General features: G+C 41.7%; 1 protein-coding gene across 1 annotated transcript in view; it reads right to left on the reverse strand.

Moving 5' to 3' along the window:
* Positions 1–20,638: 20,638 nt before the first annotated feature.
* The window catches only part of mnd1 (meiotic nuclear divisions 1 homolog (S. cerevisiae)), a 38,375-nt gene continuing 36,053 nt past the window's right edge, over positions 20,639–22,960 (reverse strand). The window contains exons 6-8 of the mRNA XM_080199453.1: positions 22,719–22,833; positions 21,939–21,983; positions 20,639–21,830 (exon numbers count right to left, since the gene is read on the reverse strand). Of these exons, the coding sequence (XP_080055579.1) occupies positions 21,724–21,830; positions 21,939–21,983; positions 22,719–22,833 (267 nt within the window). The 3' untranslated portion in view covers positions 20,639–21,723. The remainder of the gene's footprint in view (positions 21,831–21,938; positions 21,984–22,718; positions 22,834–22,960) is intronic.

A 22,960-nucleotide genomic window follows, 5' to 3' on the forward strand; every position in this document is an offset into this window, starting at 1 on the left:
TCTAAGTAACTCTTAAACAACTCCAGCGTGCCTGCCTCCACCACCTTACTTGGCAGAGCATTCCATACCACTACTCTCTGTGTGAAAAACCTCCCTCTAATATCCGTGTTATACCTCTCCCCCCTCACCCTAAGCCCGTGGCCCTCGTACTGTGTGTCTCTAACATAGAGTAAACAGAGGTAAGCTATTTCCTATCTATACCCTTCATAATCTTATATACCTCTATTAGATCCCCCCTCAGTCACCGTCTTTCAAGGGAAAACAGTCCCAATTTGCTCAATCTTTCCTCATAACCCAATCCTTCCATGCCAGGCAACATCCTGGTAAACCTCCTCTGCACTCTCTCCAGGGTCTCCACATCTTTCCGGTAGTAAGGCGACCAGAACTGGACTCAGTACTCCAAATGCGGCCTAACCAACGTTCTATACAACTGCAACGTTAGACTCCAGCTCTTATACTCTATACCCCTTCTTATAAAGGCTAACATACCATAAGCTTTCTTCACAACCTTCTCCACTTGTACTGCCACCTTCAAAGACTTGTGCACTTCCACCCCCAGGTTCCGCTGCATTTCTGTACTCTTTATAGGCTTACCCTTTATCATATAACTCCCCCCTACATTATTCCGGCCAAAATGCATCACCTCACATTTATCCGGATTAAACTCCATTTGCCATATATCTGCCCAATATACCAGCCTATCAGTATCCTGTTGTATTGCCAGACACTGCTCCTCACTGCCCGCCAATCCAGCCATCTTAGTGTCATCTGCAAATTTGCTGATGACACCACTTATTCCCTCTTCCAAGTCATTTATATACACTACAAAGAGAAGAGGTCCCAGTACTGAGCCCCGCGGCACACCACTAGTGACAGACCTCCAGCTAGAAAAGTACCCCTCCACTACTACTCTCTGTCTCCTCTTAGCAAGCCAGTTCTCAACCCATCTAGATACCTGGCCTTATATCCCATGAGCCTTAATCTTTTCTACCAACCTACCATGAGGGACTTTGTCAAACGCCTTACTGAAATCCATATAGACGACATCAACGGCTCGTCCTTCGTCGACCGTTTTTGTCACCTCCTCAAAAAATTCTACCAGATTCGTAAGGCAAGACTTCCCCTTTACAAAGCCATGCTGCGTATCCTTAATCAGATCGCAACGCTCTACGTGCTCATACATCCTATCCCTAAGAATCCTCTCCATCAACTTGCCTACCACTGACGTCAAACTCACCAGCCTGTAGTTACCAGGGTTATCCCTCCTACCCTTCTTAAACAACGGTACCACGTTCGCTATCCTCCAATCCTCTGGGACCTCACCTGTGTCCAAAGAAGAGACAAAGATTTGCGTCAGAGGCCCAGCAATTTCATCTCTCACCTCCCTAAGCAGCCTAGGATAAATGCCATCGGGCCCCGAAGATTTATCAGTTTTAATGCTACCTAAAAGCCCTAACACTTCTTCCATCGTAATGGATATTGATAAGAATGTTGATAGGCAGGGGGATCTGGGTGTACAGGTACACTGGTCAATAAAAGTGGCAATGCAGTTGGAGAAGGTAGTCAAGAAGGTATACAACACGCTTGCCTTCATTAGCTGGGGTATTGAGTTTAAAAATTAAAAAGATATGTTACAGCTTTATAGAACCTTAGTTAGGCTGCACTTGGAATATAGTGTTCAATTCTGGTCGCCCAAGATGTGGAGGTTTTGGAGAGGGGACGGAAAAGATTTACCAGGATGTTGCCTGGTATGGAGGGCATTAGCTATGAGGAGAGGTTGCAGAAACTTGATTTGTTGTCACTGGCACAACGGAAGTTGAGAGGGCAACCTGATAGAAGTCTACAAGATTATGAGGGGCATGGACAGAGTTGATAGTCAGAAACTTTTTCCTAGGGTGGAAGAGTCAATTACTAGGGGGTATAGGTTTAAGGTGCGAGAGGCAAGGTTTAAATGAGATGTACGATGCAAGTTTTTACACAAAGAGTGGTGGGTGCCTGGAACTTGCTGCGGGGAAGGTAGTGGAAGCAGATACAATGGTGACTTTTAAGGGGTGTCTGGACAAATACATGAATAGGATGGAAATAGAGGGATATGGTCCTCGGAAGGGTGGGGGATTTTAGTTCAGTCAGGCAGCATGGTTGGTGCAAGCTTGGAGGGCCAAAGGGCCTGTTCCTGTGCTGTAATTTTCTTTAACACCCTCTGGCAACCTAGAAATTGCAATCTACTCTCTCAAAACTTCAGCCGTTTTTGCTCTTGTGGTGTTTGGGCATAGACTCGATATTTATTCACTTACTATAAGTTATAAACCAAAATGAGGTTCCCTTTCCCTTCCGCTTCAAAGAAATCAGCATGGGCTTGTTCCCACAGTTTTCTTGGATTTTAGAACACAGGAATTAGGATGCAAGTAGGCAAATTCAGCCCTTTGAGCCTGCTCTGCCATTCAGTCAGATTATGGCTGCTCTCTCCCTGGTCTCAACTCCACCTCCCCATCTGGTCCTTATGTTTGACCGTGGAATACAGGAAACTTTGGGTGTTCATTTCCCATTCTGAGACAAATTTCACAATTTTTCATCAAATCTTTAGTTAATTCTGGACACCACAAATAGCTTTTGACTGCTGCTTTCATACAGGCTTTCTGTGTGTGCTGTTGATGTAATTCCTCTAACAATATCTCTGTAAATCTTGATAATGACTCTTCCACCCTAAAGGAGACAGCCTTGATCCATTTCTATATTTGAAATACTCTTGTGGTTTCTCATCAACTCACTATTGAGACCCGCCATTCATGACGTAATTAAGCACTTTACTGAGCCACACATCCTTGGGCATTTCTTCATTAGTTTTTCTGTTCTCTGCCCCTTGGCCCGTGTTCTTGCGGTTGCCTGTCAGCCCAGACTACTTCATTCCAAGCCAAGATTTTGCAGTCCAAAGCTGAGCCTTCTAGACACAGAGCTACCTCAGCTTTCCTTCTATGGTCATCTGCAGTCTCCTCAATTGAAGCTCAGCGGTTTTCTGTCAGCCAGTCTCCAGTGACTAGGAAAGACCTGTCAGGACTAGTCAAGTCAAAGATACAAAGAACACAGGCATTAAAAAATACACACAGATGTTCACTTAATTAATCATGCAACAAATAAATTTTTGGAATTGGATTCTAATGTAAATTTGCTGGTGCTTTTTATTGTCATGCTGTTAGAATGAGGACTATATGATGGTCTGTAATGGAGGAAAGATAAAGAACATGGGACTGTTGGTGAAAGGTGGGTGTCGTTGAGGTTATTGGTTTCACTCATTCATTATTTGGTTATGTAGGTTTCCAGAATTTTCTGTTTTGATTTGAAATTTACTTATGATGCATGCTCTAAATAGACAGGCAGCCAAATTCCTTGATGTGCAACAAGACCTCACTTGTTCTTAACATTTGCTTGCTTTCAAATCATTTCAAATCGCCACTGGCAAAATCTGCAACATAAGTTAAGTTCGATGTCCACGTATAGGAGGATGTGTGAAGCATGGGGCCAATACCTCATTCAAGCATGCAGTTTCATCTCTTTCCCAATAGAAAACTGCTAGCAAGGTGAGAGCTTTATGAAATTGAATGGAGTAGCAGGATTCCTGAAAATCTAAAGGGTTCTTTATAGATTGCATCCAGGTCCTCACACAATGCAATCTATAAAGAACCTTCTAGATTTTCAGAAATCCTGCTACTCCATGAAATTTCATAAGGCTCTCACTTTGCTAATAGCTTTCTGTTGGAAAAGAAATGAAACTGCATGCTCCTGTGACTCCCTGTTTTCCAGTCACATTGTTCTTACAGCACAGAAACAGGCCATTCAGCCTGACAGGTTCATGGTGATGTTCAAGCTCTACAAGTTTCCTCCTATCCTTTGTCATCTAACCTCATCAACATGTCCTTCTATTCCTTTGTCCCTATTTTCAGTGATTTCTAAATGTTTTTCTTTAAGTAAGAATTCCATTATCTTTCTTACCTCTCTTTCTAAATGTAGGAAGCACATCTTATACTTTTATTTATTCATTCATAGAACATGAACGTCATTGGCTGGGCCAGCATTTATTGCCCGTGCCTAACTGCCCTCCATTTCAAAGGGCAGTCCAGGGTCAACCACATTGGATCTGGAATACGCAGACCAGGTAAGAACAACAGATTTCCTTCCCTAAAGGACACGAGTGAACCAGATGAGACTTTATGAATTCAATAATGGTTTCATGGTCATCAGTAAATTCTTAATTCCAGGTTTTTTTTACTGAATTAAAATTCCACCACCTGCTGTGGGGGGTTCAAACCCAGCACCCTAGATCTGGATTACTAGTTCAGTGACAAAACCACAATATCTTCTCTAACTTTTAAAATGTGCGGATGCAATCATCTGCTCCATGGGTTTCATCCTCTGTAAATTTAACAAATTTATCAATCATCTTTCTAGATAAAATGCCTTAACATGTTTTTTGATCTCTTCAAATGCCACGTCCATGTTGGTCTACTTGGTAAAGATCAAGGAAAAGCAATTAATTCATTTTTCTGCCAGATATATTTTTTTTTTAGGATATTTGAGGGAAAAAAGATCATTCACCTATTTATGCTTCATGCTGCACAGACTACTTTGATTCCCGAGGGGCAGGTAACACCATAGGCGACTACTTTTGCAGGTTTCCTCATTGACGAAACACCCACAGATTGCAGTGCTGTCTGATCTGGACAATCAATGCACTTTTTCCTATTTACTTTCACTAATCTCCTTTTCCTTAAAATTATCTGGGTTTGATGGAGTGTCTTGAAAGAGAACAGAGAGATGGAAAGGTTAAGAGATGGAATCACAGGTCTTAGGGCTTGGACAGCTGAAAGCACAGGTGGCAGAGTGCAGGGGTTTGGAGGCGGAGTGCAGGAGAGATGAACAAGAGGATAGTATTGGAGGAATACAGATTTCTCAGACAGCAATAAGGTTACTGAAATGGAGAATGACAAGATCAAGGAGGGATTTGAACATGAGGTTGAGAATTATAAGCTCAAGGCATTTGGGGACTGGGAGCCAATGTAGTTTAGTAAACAAGGTGCTGATGAGTAAACAAGACTTGGGATGAGTTAGGATATGGCTGCACAGTTTCAGTGGAGTTCAAGTTTATGGTAGGTGGAAGATGAGACACCAGCCAGAAGCATATTAGAATAAAGTAGCCTGGTGGTAACATGAATGGGTGTTGTTTTTCACTATTGAATAGATTGTGGTAGGGCTGGAGGTTGGATGATGTTACAGTGGAAGGACTGGGCGATCTTAGTGATAAAGTCATAAACTAAGTTCAGGGTCAAATAGGATGGTGGAGTTGTGAAGAATCTGGTTCAGCCGAAGGCAGCAATCGGTGAGGGGGTGGATTAAATGCATTACCTCACATTTGTCCGGATTAAACTCCATCTACCAACCCTCTGCCCAAGTCTCCAAACAGTCTATATCTTGCTGTATTCTCTGACAATCCTTTTCACTATCTGCAACTCACCAATTTTTGTGTCATCTGCAAACTTACTAATCAGCTACATTTTCCTCCAAATCATTTATATATACTACGAACAACAAAGGTCCCAGAGCTGATCCCTGTGGAACACCGCTAGTAGATCCTCTCTACTTGGATCCGGCAGTTTGCGGTGTCGATACTATGAACACCGCTAGTAACAGCCTTCCATTCGGAAAAGCACCCCTCTACAGCTGCCCTCTGTCTTCTATGGCCAAGCCAGTTCTGTATCCATCTTGCCAGCTCTCCTTTGATCCCATGTGTCTTCACCTTTCGTACCAGTCTACCTTGTCAAAGGCTTCACTGAAGTCCCCTGGCAGCTGACCCCCTGGCGGGTTGGGGGGGGCGGTCTCGATTACCTCCGCTTCACTCCAGCGGGGTCAGGCTGCCAGATCCCCGCAAGTGAGGAGCTTTACTAAACCCAGCTGGAGTGAACCACCCCTGGTGAGGGAGGGAGAGGCTCACAGACCCAGAGATTTTAGTCCTGGGTCCGCTAATGTTATTTAAAACATTTAAGTTACCTTGTGCATGTATTATGCAGCTCCATGCCGATTTCCGGCACAGAGCTGATGGCATCAGAAATCCAGTGCTGGGGAATGGTGGAGGCCCGGACACCCAGCACAAATTGGCTGCCGCTAGAATCTCCCAGCTCGCTGCGCTAATAAAGCGGTGCAGCGGGATAGGAGAATCAACTCCTCCTGCTATAGTACAGTGAAACATCCCCAGCAAATGGCTATCTGCTCTCAGGTTGCAAACGTATCCTATGGTTCAAAAGCAATGCTTTCTCTGCTGAGTGGAAAGATTATATTAGTCTCAGCAAATCAACCTTTTCATCAAAAACCACAATAGCTTTTCACGTTACTCCCACTTCCTCTTGTTAGTGAACTTAAAAAGTGAACGTTGTCTTTTCTTTTCGCAGCTGTTGGGGTTTTACTTATTTCCAAGTGTCTCAGAGTCATTACCCAGACACATGTGTTTTCTAATTCTGGTTTTAACCAAACCAAGTACTTTCAATCAATTCTAAAAATGGTGTGCAGTAGTGAAAGACTGAATTTGAAAGAAGTGGCTTATTGAACAGAGAATTGATAGAAGTGTTAGTACAAAGAATTGGGGGGAAAATTGGACAGTCCCCAAAACCTGGCAGGGGGCTCATACGTGATTGAGCAGAGCCCATTCAAAAGACACAGGCAGCTCAAGTAATTCATGCTGTCAGCTAATTATAACGATTGTGGCATACAATCCAATGCTGAACATGCTGTTGAGAGCTAGCCTGCACTAGTAAAAGCCAGATAATACCTCAAAGATAAAATGCATTCTCACTGCATCTGTCACTAGAGGTGGTGAGGGAAGAGTTAAAGACCAAAAATAACCTTGAAAAATGATGCATGGTAACATACCCCAAGGCTGTCTAAGGCAGTGCTGGAAGCCTAGGTGCAGGAAGTGCAATGGAGGACAAAATCTTTTTCCCTCAGGAGACCAGGAGACCCTCAGGGTAGATATGAAGCAGGCAGTGAGAGCATTCATTGTGGTCAATGGCTGCAGGGATGCAGCACCACAAAAAGTTCAATGATCTCACATGAGTGGTCAAGAGCAATAAATGTAACTTAATGTGTCACTTCCTGACAAATAAACCATGAGCTTCATTCAGTGCTCCATTTACCATATCTCTTTCACTCACCTACCAATAAGTTCACAGCTCATACTTCACATCGTCTCATGGCACCCACAACTCACAGCTTGCAGACATGACAACTGCAGCAGGTGCACTGTCCAGAAATATTACACTACACTCACTGACAAGTTTGCCTCTCTGTCAGAGGGAATGATGACTCATGCCCAGAAGGGCAATGTCCAACTGGCAGGAGGAAGGTTCACTGCATGTATTTATCTCCTTGGAACAGTGACAATCATTGGAGCAACTATGAATGAGGCTATGGCCAATGGTGTGGCTGAATATATTAAGGAGGTAGTCAATTAGCAGACCCTCTCTATGCTTACCATCCAATTGGTGATGGGGTAGAGGAGTAGGAATTCCTGAGATGGAGGTTTGGCCTGCAGGCCCATGGTATTCACTGTGTCAACAGTTACAGTGCTGCTGAGGGTCAAACAGCTGGAATGGCACGGAAATGACAGAGGTTCCATCAATATCAGGGGAGAGATTGCCACTGCATTCATTCCATGAGTTGAAGAGGTATTATCTCTAGGAAATCCTTACTCATTGGCAAACTGTGACATGGAAATACAGCAATATTGTCATTTTCTGCCAGGAACCATTTTAAAGCTCCTTCGGTTCACACCTAGCTCCGACCTCCTGCTGTGAAACTGCATTCTCTCACTTGTCACCCTGACAACAGGGGGCATGCAAGACATGAGCAAACTTGCTGTGTGGTGTAAAAGATGTTGATAATTAATTACTCAACAACCTTAACTGGAACTCTGCCATGGTCATGCACTGCCAGCATCGGATCCAGCCCACACCTGGGAAAAGCAGCCGGAGGCAAGAAGTCAGGAAAGCTGACCCAAAGATCTTCTTAAGAATTGCACTACATCATAAACCTCACCACCTCCTAGAGCCTGTGAACTATAATAGTGTCTGAGAATCATTGTCTCAGCTTCCTTTACAACATAAGTAAAAGACACCCAATGTCCGACTGCTGCAGTAGACGTTCAGACAGAGCTCATGAGATATCAGCTCACTCTCATACTGTGGCATCATGGCTGTAGATATCAGTATTCAGAGGGATTTTCAGGGTCTCACAGCTATCTGTATCCCAGCAGATTATTTGGATTGCTGAGCACTTGTGTGGTGCAAGACCTGCTCTCCTTTATCAGCATTTGTGCTTTAGCCCATTACTGCCAGTGTTCTTGATGTTGTCCTTCAGTCAGCCAGTCTTGACTACTGCCTTTCTAACACTGTTTAGGAGCATTAACAAAGGCAAAGGCACCACAAGATGGGAACTAAGGGAACAAGGATGATTTGTTCTCTCAGAATCTTTAGGGTGTAGAAGGATGCCATTCAGCCTATTAATTCTGCACCGACTTTCCGAAAGACCATCTTACCCAGGTCCACTCCATCCGTGTAACACTACACCTTTATCATGTTGAGTTTTGTTTGGAATATTGGATGGTTTGTCAGATAACATAACATGGAATGGTTGTTTAATAGTGGCCTTTATTTCTGGATCGTGGCCAAGAGGATGCTGCAATGGTCTGTCAGGAATGGTAATGTGTGAGTCTATTCAACAACAGGAATTGGGGTTGTATTCATGGAAACTGGAATCAAATTAAGTGCTTACAGTGAGCCCTCCAGGGACGTATCTGTCAGCTATCTCTTTCTTTTCTTCTCTTCCCTGGTGGGAAGAATTGTGCCCTCATGATGGTCAGATTGCAGAGGATATTACAGGTCCCCATGAATGGGGGCACCCACTCTGGTGAATACTGGGGGCTTCTCTCAAGTGATTGAGACAGAACTGTTGTAGCAGCACCTCAATCAATAGCATAATGACATTCCTGGTGGCAGCATGGCACACATTGTATGACTGCTGGTTCTGTGTAGTTGGAGGGGTGTTATCAGCCTGACATCTAGCAGGCCCACTCTGGTTTAATGCACTAGGCAAAATACTAATGGATCAATGGACTGGTGCCAGGGTAGCAGATATTCAACAGCATGAGCAACATTATGCACTAATTGCAAATTCAGTGAACGGTTATCGTGACTGCAGTATATCTCAGCATTTAGATTTAAATCTAAATGTGTAGCAATGGCATCCTGCACTCTGTGGCAGCTTACTGTCCCAGAAAAACCACTCATGTGCTCTACCCACTTCTCTCTGTTCAGAAGCAATGCAATGATGTCCTGTCTCCTGCCACAAAGCACCATTGTCACATCCAATAACAGAATGCAATGAGAGATGTTAGAGATGAGTGGGATTTTCTGGTCGCGCTCACCCCGAAACCGGAAAATCCCACCCGAGGACAATGAACCTTTCTGTGATCCGTCTCTTGTCCACGACGATTCCTGTGGTGGGCTGAACAGTAAACTTCACCCCATTGTCTGTTCCAGCCTGATACAAAGAAATTCAGTGAGGCTGTAGGTCTGGTTCCAAGAGGTGACAGATTTCTATCAGCGCCTCTTTAGTAAATCTCACACACTGAACACACTGTTTGAGGTTTAGGTGGAGGTAAGAAAATTGAACCTGGAAGACACTCTCGGTCAGAGCCCTCCCTTGCCTCCTCCCTCCAAAAGCAACTTTTTAATGTGCTGCCTCCGCGCCACCTCCCCTTCGTGCTGTGGCAGAAGTGGAACTGCTACAATAGCCCATAGGAGTAAGTGGTGTAGAGTCATTACAATTACGAGCACTGCCTTCTCCATGTGGAAGACCACCCCATGAAATTTTCAACTGTAATCAACTCCTTAAAACACTCAGCACTTCCATAAATTCAAACAGAACCAGCAGAAAGTAATCAGCAATAAAGTTGTTGATCTGTTTAAATAGGTGAGGGGCGGGGGAGGTGTGGAAATGCATATTCAGATGTTGAAGTGTATATGTTTGGGAGAGGTTGCAACTGGAGCAGCGAGGATCAAAACAGCAACATTCACATGAAAGCAAAGTTGGATGCTGACTGACGTCATGGCCTACCTACTCCACATTCTTCCAGACATGCTTTTAAAATCCTCACCCAGATAGTGTGACATACACTGGACACCACGCTGGTGCAAAAACCATCCTTGTAATACTGAAAGTACCATGCCACAGAATTGAAATTTGCCGCTATTGAATAATGAAAACACAAGAAAAAGGGCTTCTAAAGAATTAAAAATTAAAGAAGTTGAGTTTGACTTTAAAAAAGCAAAATAACAGATAGCCCTCTCCTAGCAAGTGATCTTTGTTGCCTAGTGCATATGTATAGATACTAGGATAGACAGGATAAGGCTCAACTGATGCATTCCAATGCTTCCTGCTGAACTTAACACATGAAGAAGCACCACTTTTATTTGGGACTGGAGGTCAACTGCTACTCTTGCATTTTAGATCGGGTCACCAGGGTAAAAAGAGTGGGCAAGAAAATAGGCAGAGATAGGAGCATAATTACTTTCAAAGAAGCTAGTTAACTATTTACACTTTTCATCCCTTTTATGAATTTCAAAGAACATGCAAGTACATAATTATTGAAACATTGCAGACCAATTCATAGAAATACAAGGGGTTCATCTCTTTCATTTCATTCACCACAGTAAACAAATCTATTAGCTGTATTACAACCATCATTTTCATACCGTGCTATCAGATAGGATGAGCACACAATTTCCCAGAATCTAAAGGGGTCAGCCTCTCACAATACAACAATGGAAATGTTCATTTAAAAGAATCAGGTGACATTCTTACCAAAAATCTTTTAAGTGCCAGCAAGCCTGAAAACGGAAGAGAATCACACCCACCTTTTGGGTGAACTCCCAGATGTAATCTTACAGCATTTAGAAAAAAAAAGCCCAAATATAATTCTTGCCACTGGGGGGGGAGTGGGCAGAATCTTTCGTGCCAAAAGCCAGCCGCTGAGCTCTTGGGGCACAATTAGGCAGGCATCCAATCTAACAGTGCACTGTATAGTGATCTATTACTCCTCCCCACACCCCTCCCACCCCAATTGGCCCCCACATCCCCCAGACATTGCCCTCGAATCATACCCCCCCACCGATTGTAAGGAGGGGGAGGGGGGCAGGGCTGCAGAGTACCCCCTTCCCTTCCCTCCCTACAGAGATCTCCATCTTTGCCTCCTCGTCAGGCCATTCCTGCTCCAGAGGTGGGGGGTGGTGGTGGGGTGAGGTGCGGCTTCAATAGCCTCCAGTCCAAAATCAGGTCCCAGTGAGGGGATAAATACAAGTACGTCTGGATGATACTGTCTGGGCCTCAATTATTATAATGATTAGCCAATGAATATTGAAATTTTGATGGCAGGACAGGGCCAGTAATATCGCAAGAGGCAAAAAAAACTGGGTGTGAAACTGATTTTTCACCTCTTGCGAGGTGTTACCAGCTCACCATGCTGATCGACCAACGGGATGAACCGATAAGCTTAGACCCCCTCCCCCAAATGTAACATTGCAGCCCCTTCCTCGCTTGTGATGTTTTGCAAAGCAGAGAAAAAACTGCCAAAAACATGTGAACTATACCCACAGCCCATCACAAAACTACAATCACACTGGCCAATGGAAATATATAAACTCAGGCTGCAGTTTGTATTGTGTGCAATTGACATAGGGAACCATAGCTGGGGTTTTCCAGTCCCAACAGTGGCACATTTAATGACACCTAGTGACAATGCAGCAGGAACTGACAAAATAAGGTTACTGCCAGAGTGAAATAATAGAAACAATGTGCACTCCTGTACTATCCTGTGCTGGTGGGAGAGGGTGGATAGGGGGAAGCGGGGGTAAAGAGAGTCGATGATCATTATTCTCACCAAAGGCTGGCATGAAAGTGTTTTAATTGGGATACAGATAAGGACCCAGCTAGAATCATCCATTCTGGCAATCATCCGCAACACCAGCGGGATATTGCACTGGACCAGAACATGTTCTGGAATGAACGTGGCATGGACATGTCAGGACTCTCCTGAAAGGAGACCTGGGACAGCTTGTGGGAATGAAAGCCTCCAATAACTGGATTCAGGAACAGCATGTGTAGCAGTTACAGGATAGAGCCACTGACCAGGCTGGAAACTTCCTCCCAAGTTAGGTTAGTCACACAGCTCAGCCTCCTTTCATTCTTGAGGTATGCCTCTCTTGCCTCCACTGCATTGAGTAGCACACCAAGGGCCAAAGCTCCAGGTCATCTCCTACTCCAATGGTGGACACATGGCAACGAAATTGATGGCCAGGCACCTTATAAATAAAGTTTATTTTATTAGTTACAAGTAAGCTTACATTAACACTGCAATGGAGTTACCTGGAAATGGGGCTGCGTCTTCCAGCTTGCCCTGCTGTCCAATACTTCTGGAAACCCCCAACTGCACATTAATTACATAAATTCCCACTGGTCTCTGCAGCCGGAAACACTCCCGGTTTTCACACATGGCATGGGACTTAGGCCCAGAAAGGAAAATCCCAGCCTGTGAGTCAGTCCACCCCAGTGAGTAGGCGGGTTCACTCTGGGATTGTGGCCAATATTTATCCCTCAACTGTGACCACATGTGAATAGTGCTTTATTGGCTACTTATTCATTCACAAGTTTTAAAGAATTCCTACAATGCAGAAGGAGGCCATTCAGCCCATCAAACATGCGCCGACAACAATTCCACCTAGCCCTATCCACAGATGTTCTGCCCTATGGCAGGACCTTACCTCATTGACTGCTGATGAAGGTGAGGAGGCAAGTCCCAAGTTTACCTCAGCTGGAACAGGAATTGATCCCAACCAGCTGCCATTGTTCTTAGCCACATGCCAGCCATCAAGCCAACTGAGCTAACCGGCCAGCCTCTTCATAGGCTAGAAATCCGGGAATTCCTGAGTATGCAGAAGGTGCTATGTTAATGCAAGTACTTCTTACCTACACAAAAGGCATAGCAGAAGTCAATATTTTCCTTCTAAATTCAGTACTAACGTACAAAAAGAAGGAATAGGTATGCAGACTCTATGCTACAAATGTTCTCTCTTTAAATGTAATCTTTCAAAAGCAAAGTGAAGAAGCACAAAAGGAATTTCTACTTCTGTATTTTTCTTTCTCATACTTAATTGATCTGGGAAACACAAAGGCAGGCAATGAGCAATATACCTATAAATATAAGGTTCATGTTTTGAACTCATGAAAAGTTTGCTTTTTGCAAAGCTAGTATAACACAGAATAATTTTCGTGAGAAAACTGTTCTTTTTTTACTTCCCTTTTTAATAAAAGTGCTTTCTTGCAAATTTCCCCTTTTCCATAATTTTATTAAATTTCTTCTACATCCGTTTCATCAGAGGCTTAACAACAGAGAGACTGCCACCAGTGTCTCTGTAGAAAGATATCGGAGATTGCCCAGGCATATGCGAATTCCTTTGAAAACATGTACCTACATTCACTTCTGTTTATAGATAGCACTGTGACAGTACCTTCAAAGTTAGGAAAATGTGACACTTCTATCACAGCCTATATATTACATTAATATATTAAACTATTATTTTATATGAAATAATTTGTGAATAATTAGATGAAACAACACAGTTGTCCATAGCTTCACACTACGGAAAAAATGTTAACTGGATGCTCTATATCACTGAAATAGATGGTCCTGTTATACTGGGATTAAGTAGTTGTGAAGAGTTGCAGCTGATCTCAGTATGAGATGAAGGAGGTGACACACATTGAAAAGTGTTCCTTGGTCAGAAGGCAGAAAGATTTGCCCAAACGTATCCAGAGCATTTTGAATAGATGGTAGGATAGTTTGGAGTTTGAGTATCACATCAATATTGCTCCGGCGATGAAACCAGTGATTCAACCCCTACTGTAAAGCAAGATACTTACTCCTGACCATTTGGAGGGAGGAAGAGAACAACTCACTGTTACATAGATAGCAGGTGGTTAACACTTCAGCAAGCCTAAACTATTAAAGAACAAAGAAAATTACAGCACAGGAACAGGCCCTTCGGCCCTCCAAGCCTGCATGCTGCCCAACTGAACTAAAACCTTCTATCCTTCCAGGGACCATATTCCTCCATTCCCATCCTATTCATGTATTTGTCAAGATGCCCCTTAAAAGTCACTACCGTATCCGCTTCCATCTCCCCCGGCAACAAGTTCCAGGCACCTAACCACTCTCTGTGTAAAAAAATTGCCTCCTACATCTCCCTTAAACCTTGTCCCTCACACCTTAAATTGCTGTCCCCTAATAATTAACTCTTCCATCCTGTCCATGCCTCTCATAATCTTGTAGACTTCTATCAGATCGCCCCTCAACCTCTGTCACTCCAGTGAGAACAAACCAATTTCTCCAACCTCTCCTCATAGCTAATGTCCTCCATACCAGGCAACATCCTGGTAAATCTTTTCTGTACCCTCTCCAAAGCCTCCACATCCTTCTGGTAGTGTGGCAACCAGAATTGAATACTATATTCCAAGTGCGGCCTAACTAAGGTTCTATGAAGGCAAGCATGCCACATGCCTTCTTGAGTACCTTCTCTTCTTTAACGGGATTGAGGGTTATAGATAGGCCTAGTAGGTAGGGATATGATCAGTGCAACTTATGGGCTGAAGGGCCTGTTTGTGCTGTAGTTTTCTATGTTCTCCACCTGCATTGCCACTTTCAGCAACCTATCTACCTGCACACCCAGATCCCTTTACCTAGCAATACTCTTAAGGGTTCTTCCATTTACTGCATATTTCCTATCTGTATTAGACCTTCCAAAATGCATTACCTCACATTTGTTTGGATTAAACTCCATCTGCCATCTCTGCCCAAGTCTCTAACTGATCTATATCCTGCTGTATCCTCTGATGGTCCTCATCACTATCCGCAAATCCACCAACTTTTGTGTCATCTGCAAATTTACTAATCAAACCAGTTACATTTTCCTCCAAATCATTTATATATATTACAAACAGCAAAGGTCCCAGCACTGATCCCTGAGGAACACCACTTGTCACAGCCCTCCATTCAGAAACGCACTCTTCCACTGTTACCCTCTGTCTTCTATGACTGAGCCAGTTTTGTATCCACCTTGCCAGCTCGCCTCTGATCACATGCAACTCCACCTTCTGTACCAGTCTGCCATGAGGGACCTTGTCAGAGGCCTTACTGAAGTCCACGTAGACAACATTCACTGCCCTACCCTCATCAATCATCTTCATCACTTCCTCAAAAAACTCAAGTTCATGAGACATGATCTCCCCTTCACAAAACCATGTTACTTCTCACTAATATGCCCACTTATTTCCACGTGAGAATAAATCCTGTCTTGAAGAATCCTTTCCAATAATTTCGGTACCACTGATCTAAGGTTCATCGGCCTGTAATTACCTGGATATTGAAAGGGCAAACAGTATATGTACAGAAACCGATCACAAAGAACCTGGAACTCAGCAAAGACTGTTGATGTTGAGACTAAAGGTCATACATACATGATTGAAACTGGTAAGCAAATGATAAGGAACAGAGTCCATATCCCAGCTGAAAGAGCAAAAAAAATCATTAACAACATCAGCAACATCACAACAAGTGGGCCAACATCAACACTGTCATCAGCAAGTCAACATCAGCAACATGAAGCACAGCTCCTACAACACTAGGAGCAACACACACATAGCCTGTACAGCATACCAACCGACCACTGAAAATGATGAATGGCAAAGCCACAAGATGGAGATACAACATCCTACCGCCCAAACGCCATGAACCACATTTTCAGAAAACAAGCTAAAAAGACTCAAGGTGTTCAGTTAATTTATAAAATGATATAACTTCAACTTAGTTTAAATTATTGAAACAATGTAGCTGAGATAATTTCTTATTTTAATATGCATTTATTATATTTATTATATACCAATTTGCATAAAATAAATTGCAGTTTAACTATTTTTCTAAACTAAAATGGTTGGAATAGTTAAATTGATATAGAAGCATTTCTTTCTATAAAAAAAGGAAGGAATATTACTTGTAACAAAATAGTAAGTAATAGTTATGAGAAAGTACATGCAGGGTATCTTATTTTACTGTTGTACTGCAGTCATGTAACAATTTACCAGTCTACCAGCAACACTGAGGGGCAAAAAATAGACTTCATGAAGATCAGCATTTTTAAGTCTAAAGTGCATTTGTTTTGTGGGAACCAGAAGACATAATGCACTCCTCCCTTGGAGAATTGTGTATAGTGGAAAGCTGCACAGTCCAACAAGCCACAACATGACCATTCCTTCTGTGGCCATAACCACCTTTACACAGCCAGTGGATAGGGCTCCCAGAGCACATACAAGGAGCATTTTCTGCTGACTGTGAACCCAAAGTTCAGAGCCAGAGCTAGTCTCTGCAACAATCAGATCTGAACATTTTGACTCAAGAGGCTGCCCTCAAACCAAAAGGCTTGTTAATGAAATTGGTTTACAATCTACATGCAGTTACTAAAGCAGTCACTGGGTGGCATCAGGAGATTTCAGAAACTCTTCCGCTAGCTCAGCCACCAATAACTCTTGTTGCTGGGTAAAGGTGGGTGGATACCAGTGAACACCAGTGAACCAGCAACTTGTTTTGCACTTCAGTGATGTCAATAAAGTAAAACAAGGTGGCTCACTTACACGTGGTTTTCAGATTTTTCTTTGGCAACAAGTTTAGTTTTTCAAACTTCACTTTACAGTTTATAACTTAAACTTTTACATTTTCTGTCTGTGCTTTATTTTTTCTTTCAGTTCTTTTATTTTTTCTCGCTGCCTCCCAGGATATCCCAGTTCCAAGGCTCACCCCCTCTCATTCAACTAGCCAACTGCCCTCCTCCTAAAGTATATGATTTTTCAATTTTGACACTCAGCCAATTATTACTGCTGGAGTTTGAATCCTCCAGACCATTCCCACCTTCTCCTCTCTCTCTCTGACCCTGCTGGCCAGCCCCAGGAGATTCTAGACCATGTCGCAAGAACACTCTTTAATCCTTGAAATACATACACATTATATTTTATGCAAATGGGTATATTACAAATGCATATTAAAATAAGAAATTATATCAGCTACATTGTTTCAATAATTAAACCAAGTTGAAGTTGTATATAAGTTATTAACACTGCAATGAAGTTACTGTGAAAATCCCCGAGTTGTCACACTTCAGTGCCTGTTTGGTTACACAGCGGGAGAATTTAGCATGGCCAATGCCCCTAAGCAGCATGTCTTTCAGAATGTGGGAGGAAACCAGAGTACCTGAAGGAAATCCATGCAGACACAAGGAGAACATGCAGACTCAGCAGTCACTCAAACAGTCACCCAAGCCAGGAATCAAATCCAGGTCCCTTGTGCTGAGGTGCAGCAGTGCTAACCACTGTGCCGTCCAATAAAGACAAGTGAATACATATTTTAAAATGGGTTACACTTGATACATTATTAGTTCCTTGTAGTAACAGTCAGAATATTGCAGTGGTGTTTCGAGTCACCAATAACCCATACTGGATAAGAACAACAGACTTTGGTAAAGGCAACCAAATACTTATTACTACAATCTGATAGCTTCACAATCATCTGAGGCTAGCTTCTAACAACTTATTAATTGAATTTGAAATTCCCCTAATGTTTGTTGGAGTTAAACTCACGCGTTTGAATCATTTGTCCAGGTCTCTGGGTTACTACCACAATAACGTCACCTTTAAGTGACTAGATCCTGAGAAGACTGAGTAATTCTGATTCAGAGGCAAGAATGCAACTGGAGGTAATAATTACTCTAAAGAAGGCTTTCCCAAACACTTCAACCTTTTCAAAGTTTCATTTATTCATGTCACGGATAGGCTTACATTAACACCGCAATGAAGTTACTGTGAAAATCCCCTAGACTTGCAAGACTACTGGCAGAACATTATTGTGATGAAGCGTTAAGTCATAAAAAAATGATAATTTTCACACAATAGGGACAAATAGACAAAAACTTAATTGGTAAATTCTTTTTTTGTAAGTATAGGTTTGTTATAGTTAAAAAGTTCTTATTAAAAGAAGTACTTAAATCATTTGTAATGAGGAGTGCGACTATAAATCACTTGTCAACCCTTTTCCCTCCTGACCCCGTAACAAACCCCATGCCACACTGCCCCATTCCCCTCCTGTACAGCTAACCCACGCCACGCCTCCCCACACCCTAACCCTTCCCCCGTGTGAAGGGGATTAACAAAGTAGATATGTGTTGTTACGGAGATAGGGTCTGGGTGGGATTGTTGGAGGTGCAGATTGGCCAAGTGGCCTTCTTCTTTACTGTAGGGATTCTACGATACAAGTTGTGAGGAACCTCCTAGGTGAGGTGCAACTCAGTCGAAAGAGCCCCACCTTTCTCTGACTATGACATGATCGTCCATATCATGCAAATACCCTCACTGGACATCAGAACTGATGCTCAGATCTCCCTTTTTTGGGGCTATCCAGAATAGTCAACCCAACACTTCTGACTGAGAGGCACGAGTGCTACCACTGCACCAATAATCAATCGCATAAACAAAATATTCAATTCTTCCTTAATATCAAAAAGAATTAACAGAAAATGCCAGAATCCCAGTGTGACATTGCAGCCTACATTATTCAACCCTGGTGGATTATTTCCAGAGCTCGCATTCTCATAGTTCATCACTTGAGTTGACATTTATGACTTCAATCTTGTCCCAGTAATTTTCAAATTAATGTATGCAAAGAGCAAATAAATTAAGATCAGGCAAGTAATTCTTATAATTTCTTGCAAGGTACTATTAACTAATCATGGTTGTTCGAAGCCAATCATTTCCAGATGGCATTAGCATCCTCAGCTGCTTCAACAATGATCTCTATATTAGAAAATAAGAAGTGGGGATATTTGCACAACTTTCAGTTCAATTTGCAGCTCTTTGGATAATGAAGTTGCATGCAACAAGACTTCGATAGCATTCAAGCTCAGGCTGCAAAGTGGCAACGTTCACACCAGATAAGTGCTGGAGTGCATCTCCAACAGAATCTAACTATCACCTTTGATATTCAATGGCATTACAATTGTGAAAGTCCCCCATTATCAGCAGCATGGGACCATCTCCAGGACTATTAATAAACTATGAACTGTTGGCAAATATATAATTTTCCAAATCAATCTTGTGGAACACATTGGACAATTAGCTAACCTATTGGTTATTTCATTGAACATGCAAGAAAACTGGTCTCAGTGATTAAGCTTGGAAGCACTTAGAGTGACCCAGGAGAGTGGGAAACATACAAAAAAGTTACTTGCACTCTATTGATATTAGCAGAGAATGTCCAAAGAGCAGGAATGTACAGCCTTTCCTATGAGGCAGAATGCAAGTCACAACCTGAAATTTAACTCAGCTTTGCACTCTGGAATCAAATGCTACCATTGATTGACAGCACCCAAGTAACAGCTCTTAGCTGTAAACACAAAGGAATATTTTAAAATTATATTTACCTATGCACATTCAGCTCTTTTATGTTTTGACATTTGGTTTCAAATTTGTTATTAAATGAAAGCTTTCTGTATTATCAGGCTGTGAAACAACAGGAGTCCTGGTGGTTTCCCCTGTAAAGTAATGAAAAATTACTGTTGCCTGTCGCACAGACTGTTTTAACCCTTATACGGTGGACAAATAACTATGAGTAGACGTCTTGTTAGTACAACCAATAGTTATTTAAACCCACACAATCAATAATCACCCACCCGACCAACAATAAGTTATTTTACAGAAAATACTAGAATTCAAGTCCAATACAAGACCTTGACTTAACTTTGCGTGACTGGCAAGTACCCAAGCAGATATTGACTTTATCTGTGTGCTGGTCTTGGTACTCGTCTGTGTAGTTTGGTCCTTTGGTCCTGTGTTGGCACTCTGGCTCTGGTCTTCCTTCCTTCCTTCTTGGGTATGGTGGCTCTCCTCATGCTGGCGATGGTCACCATTGTTGCGGCTCATTCGTGGGGTCAGAGAGAGTGAGCGATTCCTGGTTGCGCAGCACCCTTTATAACCCATTTGGTTTCACGCCCTTTTTTGGCCATTGCCAATCAATTGATCAGGACTTGATCCCCCTGATCAATAAGAGTCCAAATCAGATGCTACCACACTGATCTCTGGGTGTGTCCCCAACAGCTATGTCTGTAGGTGCTGGAGGCACATAGGTCACATACCTCCCTCCTAAATAAGGGTTCACGGTGCCCTTATGTCTGGTACACAACCCAGTGAGACCAGAAAGTCTCTTTCATCCTGGAGATGAAACAAGCCAGTGTGACTATGAAGTCCCTTTCATCCTGGAGATGACCCATATCCTGTTTACTCACTCGTCAGGGTTGCACCCTGTTTGGCTCTGTCTTTAAACTGCAGCCTGTCGGTTTAGTTTCTTGCCCAATTGTCCCAGAGTGCTTTACAAAATGCTATTTTAGATGGCCCATTTGGCCACATTACCTTCAGACACTTGGCACTTAAACAGTTCAGTATTTATTTCAATAATAACGGCAAATAATATGTTTAATACAATATTACAAATTTCTGATTTACACTTATACAGAGAACACATTTCTGGCACAGACGTGAAAATCGTTATCTCATTCCAATTTTTTCCCAACTTAGTCAACATAAGCAGTGTAATCAATTTTGTTGCATTAAATAATCTGGTTTCAATCCACATTATGGTTGAAAATATTTGTACACGTAAAGACTTTAGCCCTTTGTTACAAAATGAAGCAAAGCACTACAGAAATATCAGTGTGGAACATTTGAGGAACAAGCACTAGATATAGAGCAGGCAATTATCTGGTTGAAAAAAAATTAAATTCAGCTTTAAACTTTCTAAACTCCTATTTTTATCCAAACTGATCTCACAATAAAATTGCACTGCATTTTTTTCACCAATAAAGCAGGGAAAGGATATTCAGTAAAATACAGGCTCAACTATCGGACTATTCTCAGATAGGGATGGTGCTATTGAGGCGAGTGTTGTAAAAACGCAAAATTGGATCACTTAATGCGCACTTAAACTGTTGTTCATCAGGACTGGTTTAATAAAAATTACTATTCAATAGGTTATAGGTTGGGCTTTATATACACACTGTACTATTATTAGTAGGCTTATTGTATAAACTGCATTCTATTTTATTCAGTTGTTCTTTAATTTAGCTGGACTCAATCCTCCATCAATTGCTAATATCCACAGGAATTTGTCCTTCATAGTGGCACCATGTTAGATAATTCTCTGCTGCAAACATTGATTTAGAACAGCAGAACAGAGCTTAAAGTTTTAACATTTGTTTATTAGTGTCACAAATAGGCTTACATTAACACGCAATGAAGTTACTACTCACCAAACTCTGGCGTTTGTACAGGTACTGAAAGGGAGAATTTATCATGACCAATTCACCTAACCATGTACAATAGAAGGCTCAAGATCACAAAAGCAAATTGAACTCCACAAAATTGATAGCCCAGATGTAAAAGTTTAAATTTTCTTGTGATAAAAACAGATGATTTTCAATAAACATAAAGTTTGATACAAACTCAAAAAAAACAAGATTAATGTATACTGGTACATCAGTCAATATAATCAAAATCTTCTGGAATTCCAAAAGCCTTATCAATTTTATTCCGTTCAAATCCAAACTTTTTATTTGCCCAGGATTTTATGGCAAATACATTATCTAGAGGAAAAAACAAAATGAAAGTGAATATTAAAGAACTGACTCTTCACTGAGACATTTGGAAATGGATAAAAATGAACTGAATAACTTTACTGTGAGATTACATACCAGTCCATCTATTGGCTGCATCTTTCGCTATCTTATTATTCTGCCCTATAAAAAGGAAAAAAAAAAATCAGAATGGCCATATCACTTGTACACAAATTTATTCTTCATAACTAGAGAATATGCAGGGCAATTTTTTTTTGTCTCCTGTGATTATAGAAATTACAAAAATTAGGATAATGTAGCACCAATTTAAATTCAGATTTAAATTAGGTAATGCATTCTAAGTACCAAACACAAAACCACTAGTTACCATTGTCAAACAGTATTCAAATAATTGAAGTAATTTAATTTGGTTTACTTCTGTGGTCGGTAAAATCTTAATTAGCATGTTTCAGGATAGATACAATACCTATTTGGACTTAGCTTCTCCAGTCCCGAGGAGGACAATGGACTGATCAATCTAAAACAAATTGGTCAATGCCACAGCTATCAAAGTAGTAGCAAGAAAGCACAGGATAAGAAAATACCAAATAGAAAGCAGTTCAGTACCATCAGATTACCCAAGAGTATGGCGCCGAGAGCTGATTTAATTGTTATCATACACGGCTAACAAAAAAGGAATCAGGATCATACCGCCTGAAACTGAAAACTGCTTGTTCAAGGTACAACATAATCTTGTAAAACAGGGTTACATTTCAATGTGAAATCGTACTTCAGCATTATATTACTGTTAACACAGGTTTCTCAGTTTGGGTTTAGTTAAACCTCAATTTAAACTATTTTAGATCAGCAAAATCTCCAGAATGAGAAGATTTTAACTGATCAAAATGGATTACTCACGGATTTCTTCAATTACTTCTGGATCACATTCTTGGTATTTTTCCAGCTCCACTTTCAACTGATTTCTTTGTTGTCTAAGTCCTTCCAATTCTTTTAACATAGCTGCACGCTCGTCCTTTTTTAGAAAAATATTTTAATGCTATTACCCACAGATAATTACAAGTGATAACATAACAGAGAATGTTTAAAAGTTATCTGCTCCAAATTTCTGTTGGATTTTTCCAATCTCCAACTGCAGCTTC

The sequence above is a fragment of the Carcharhinus amblyrhynchos genome, chromosome 1 (assembly GCF_965287045.1).
Source record: "Carcharhinus amblyrhynchos chromosome 1, sCarAmb.v2.hapA, whole genome shotgun sequence".
In the NCBI taxonomy this organism is placed as follows: domain Eukaryota; kingdom Metazoa; phylum Chordata; class Chondrichthyes; order Carcharhiniformes; family Carcharhinidae; genus Carcharhinus; species Carcharhinus amblyrhynchos.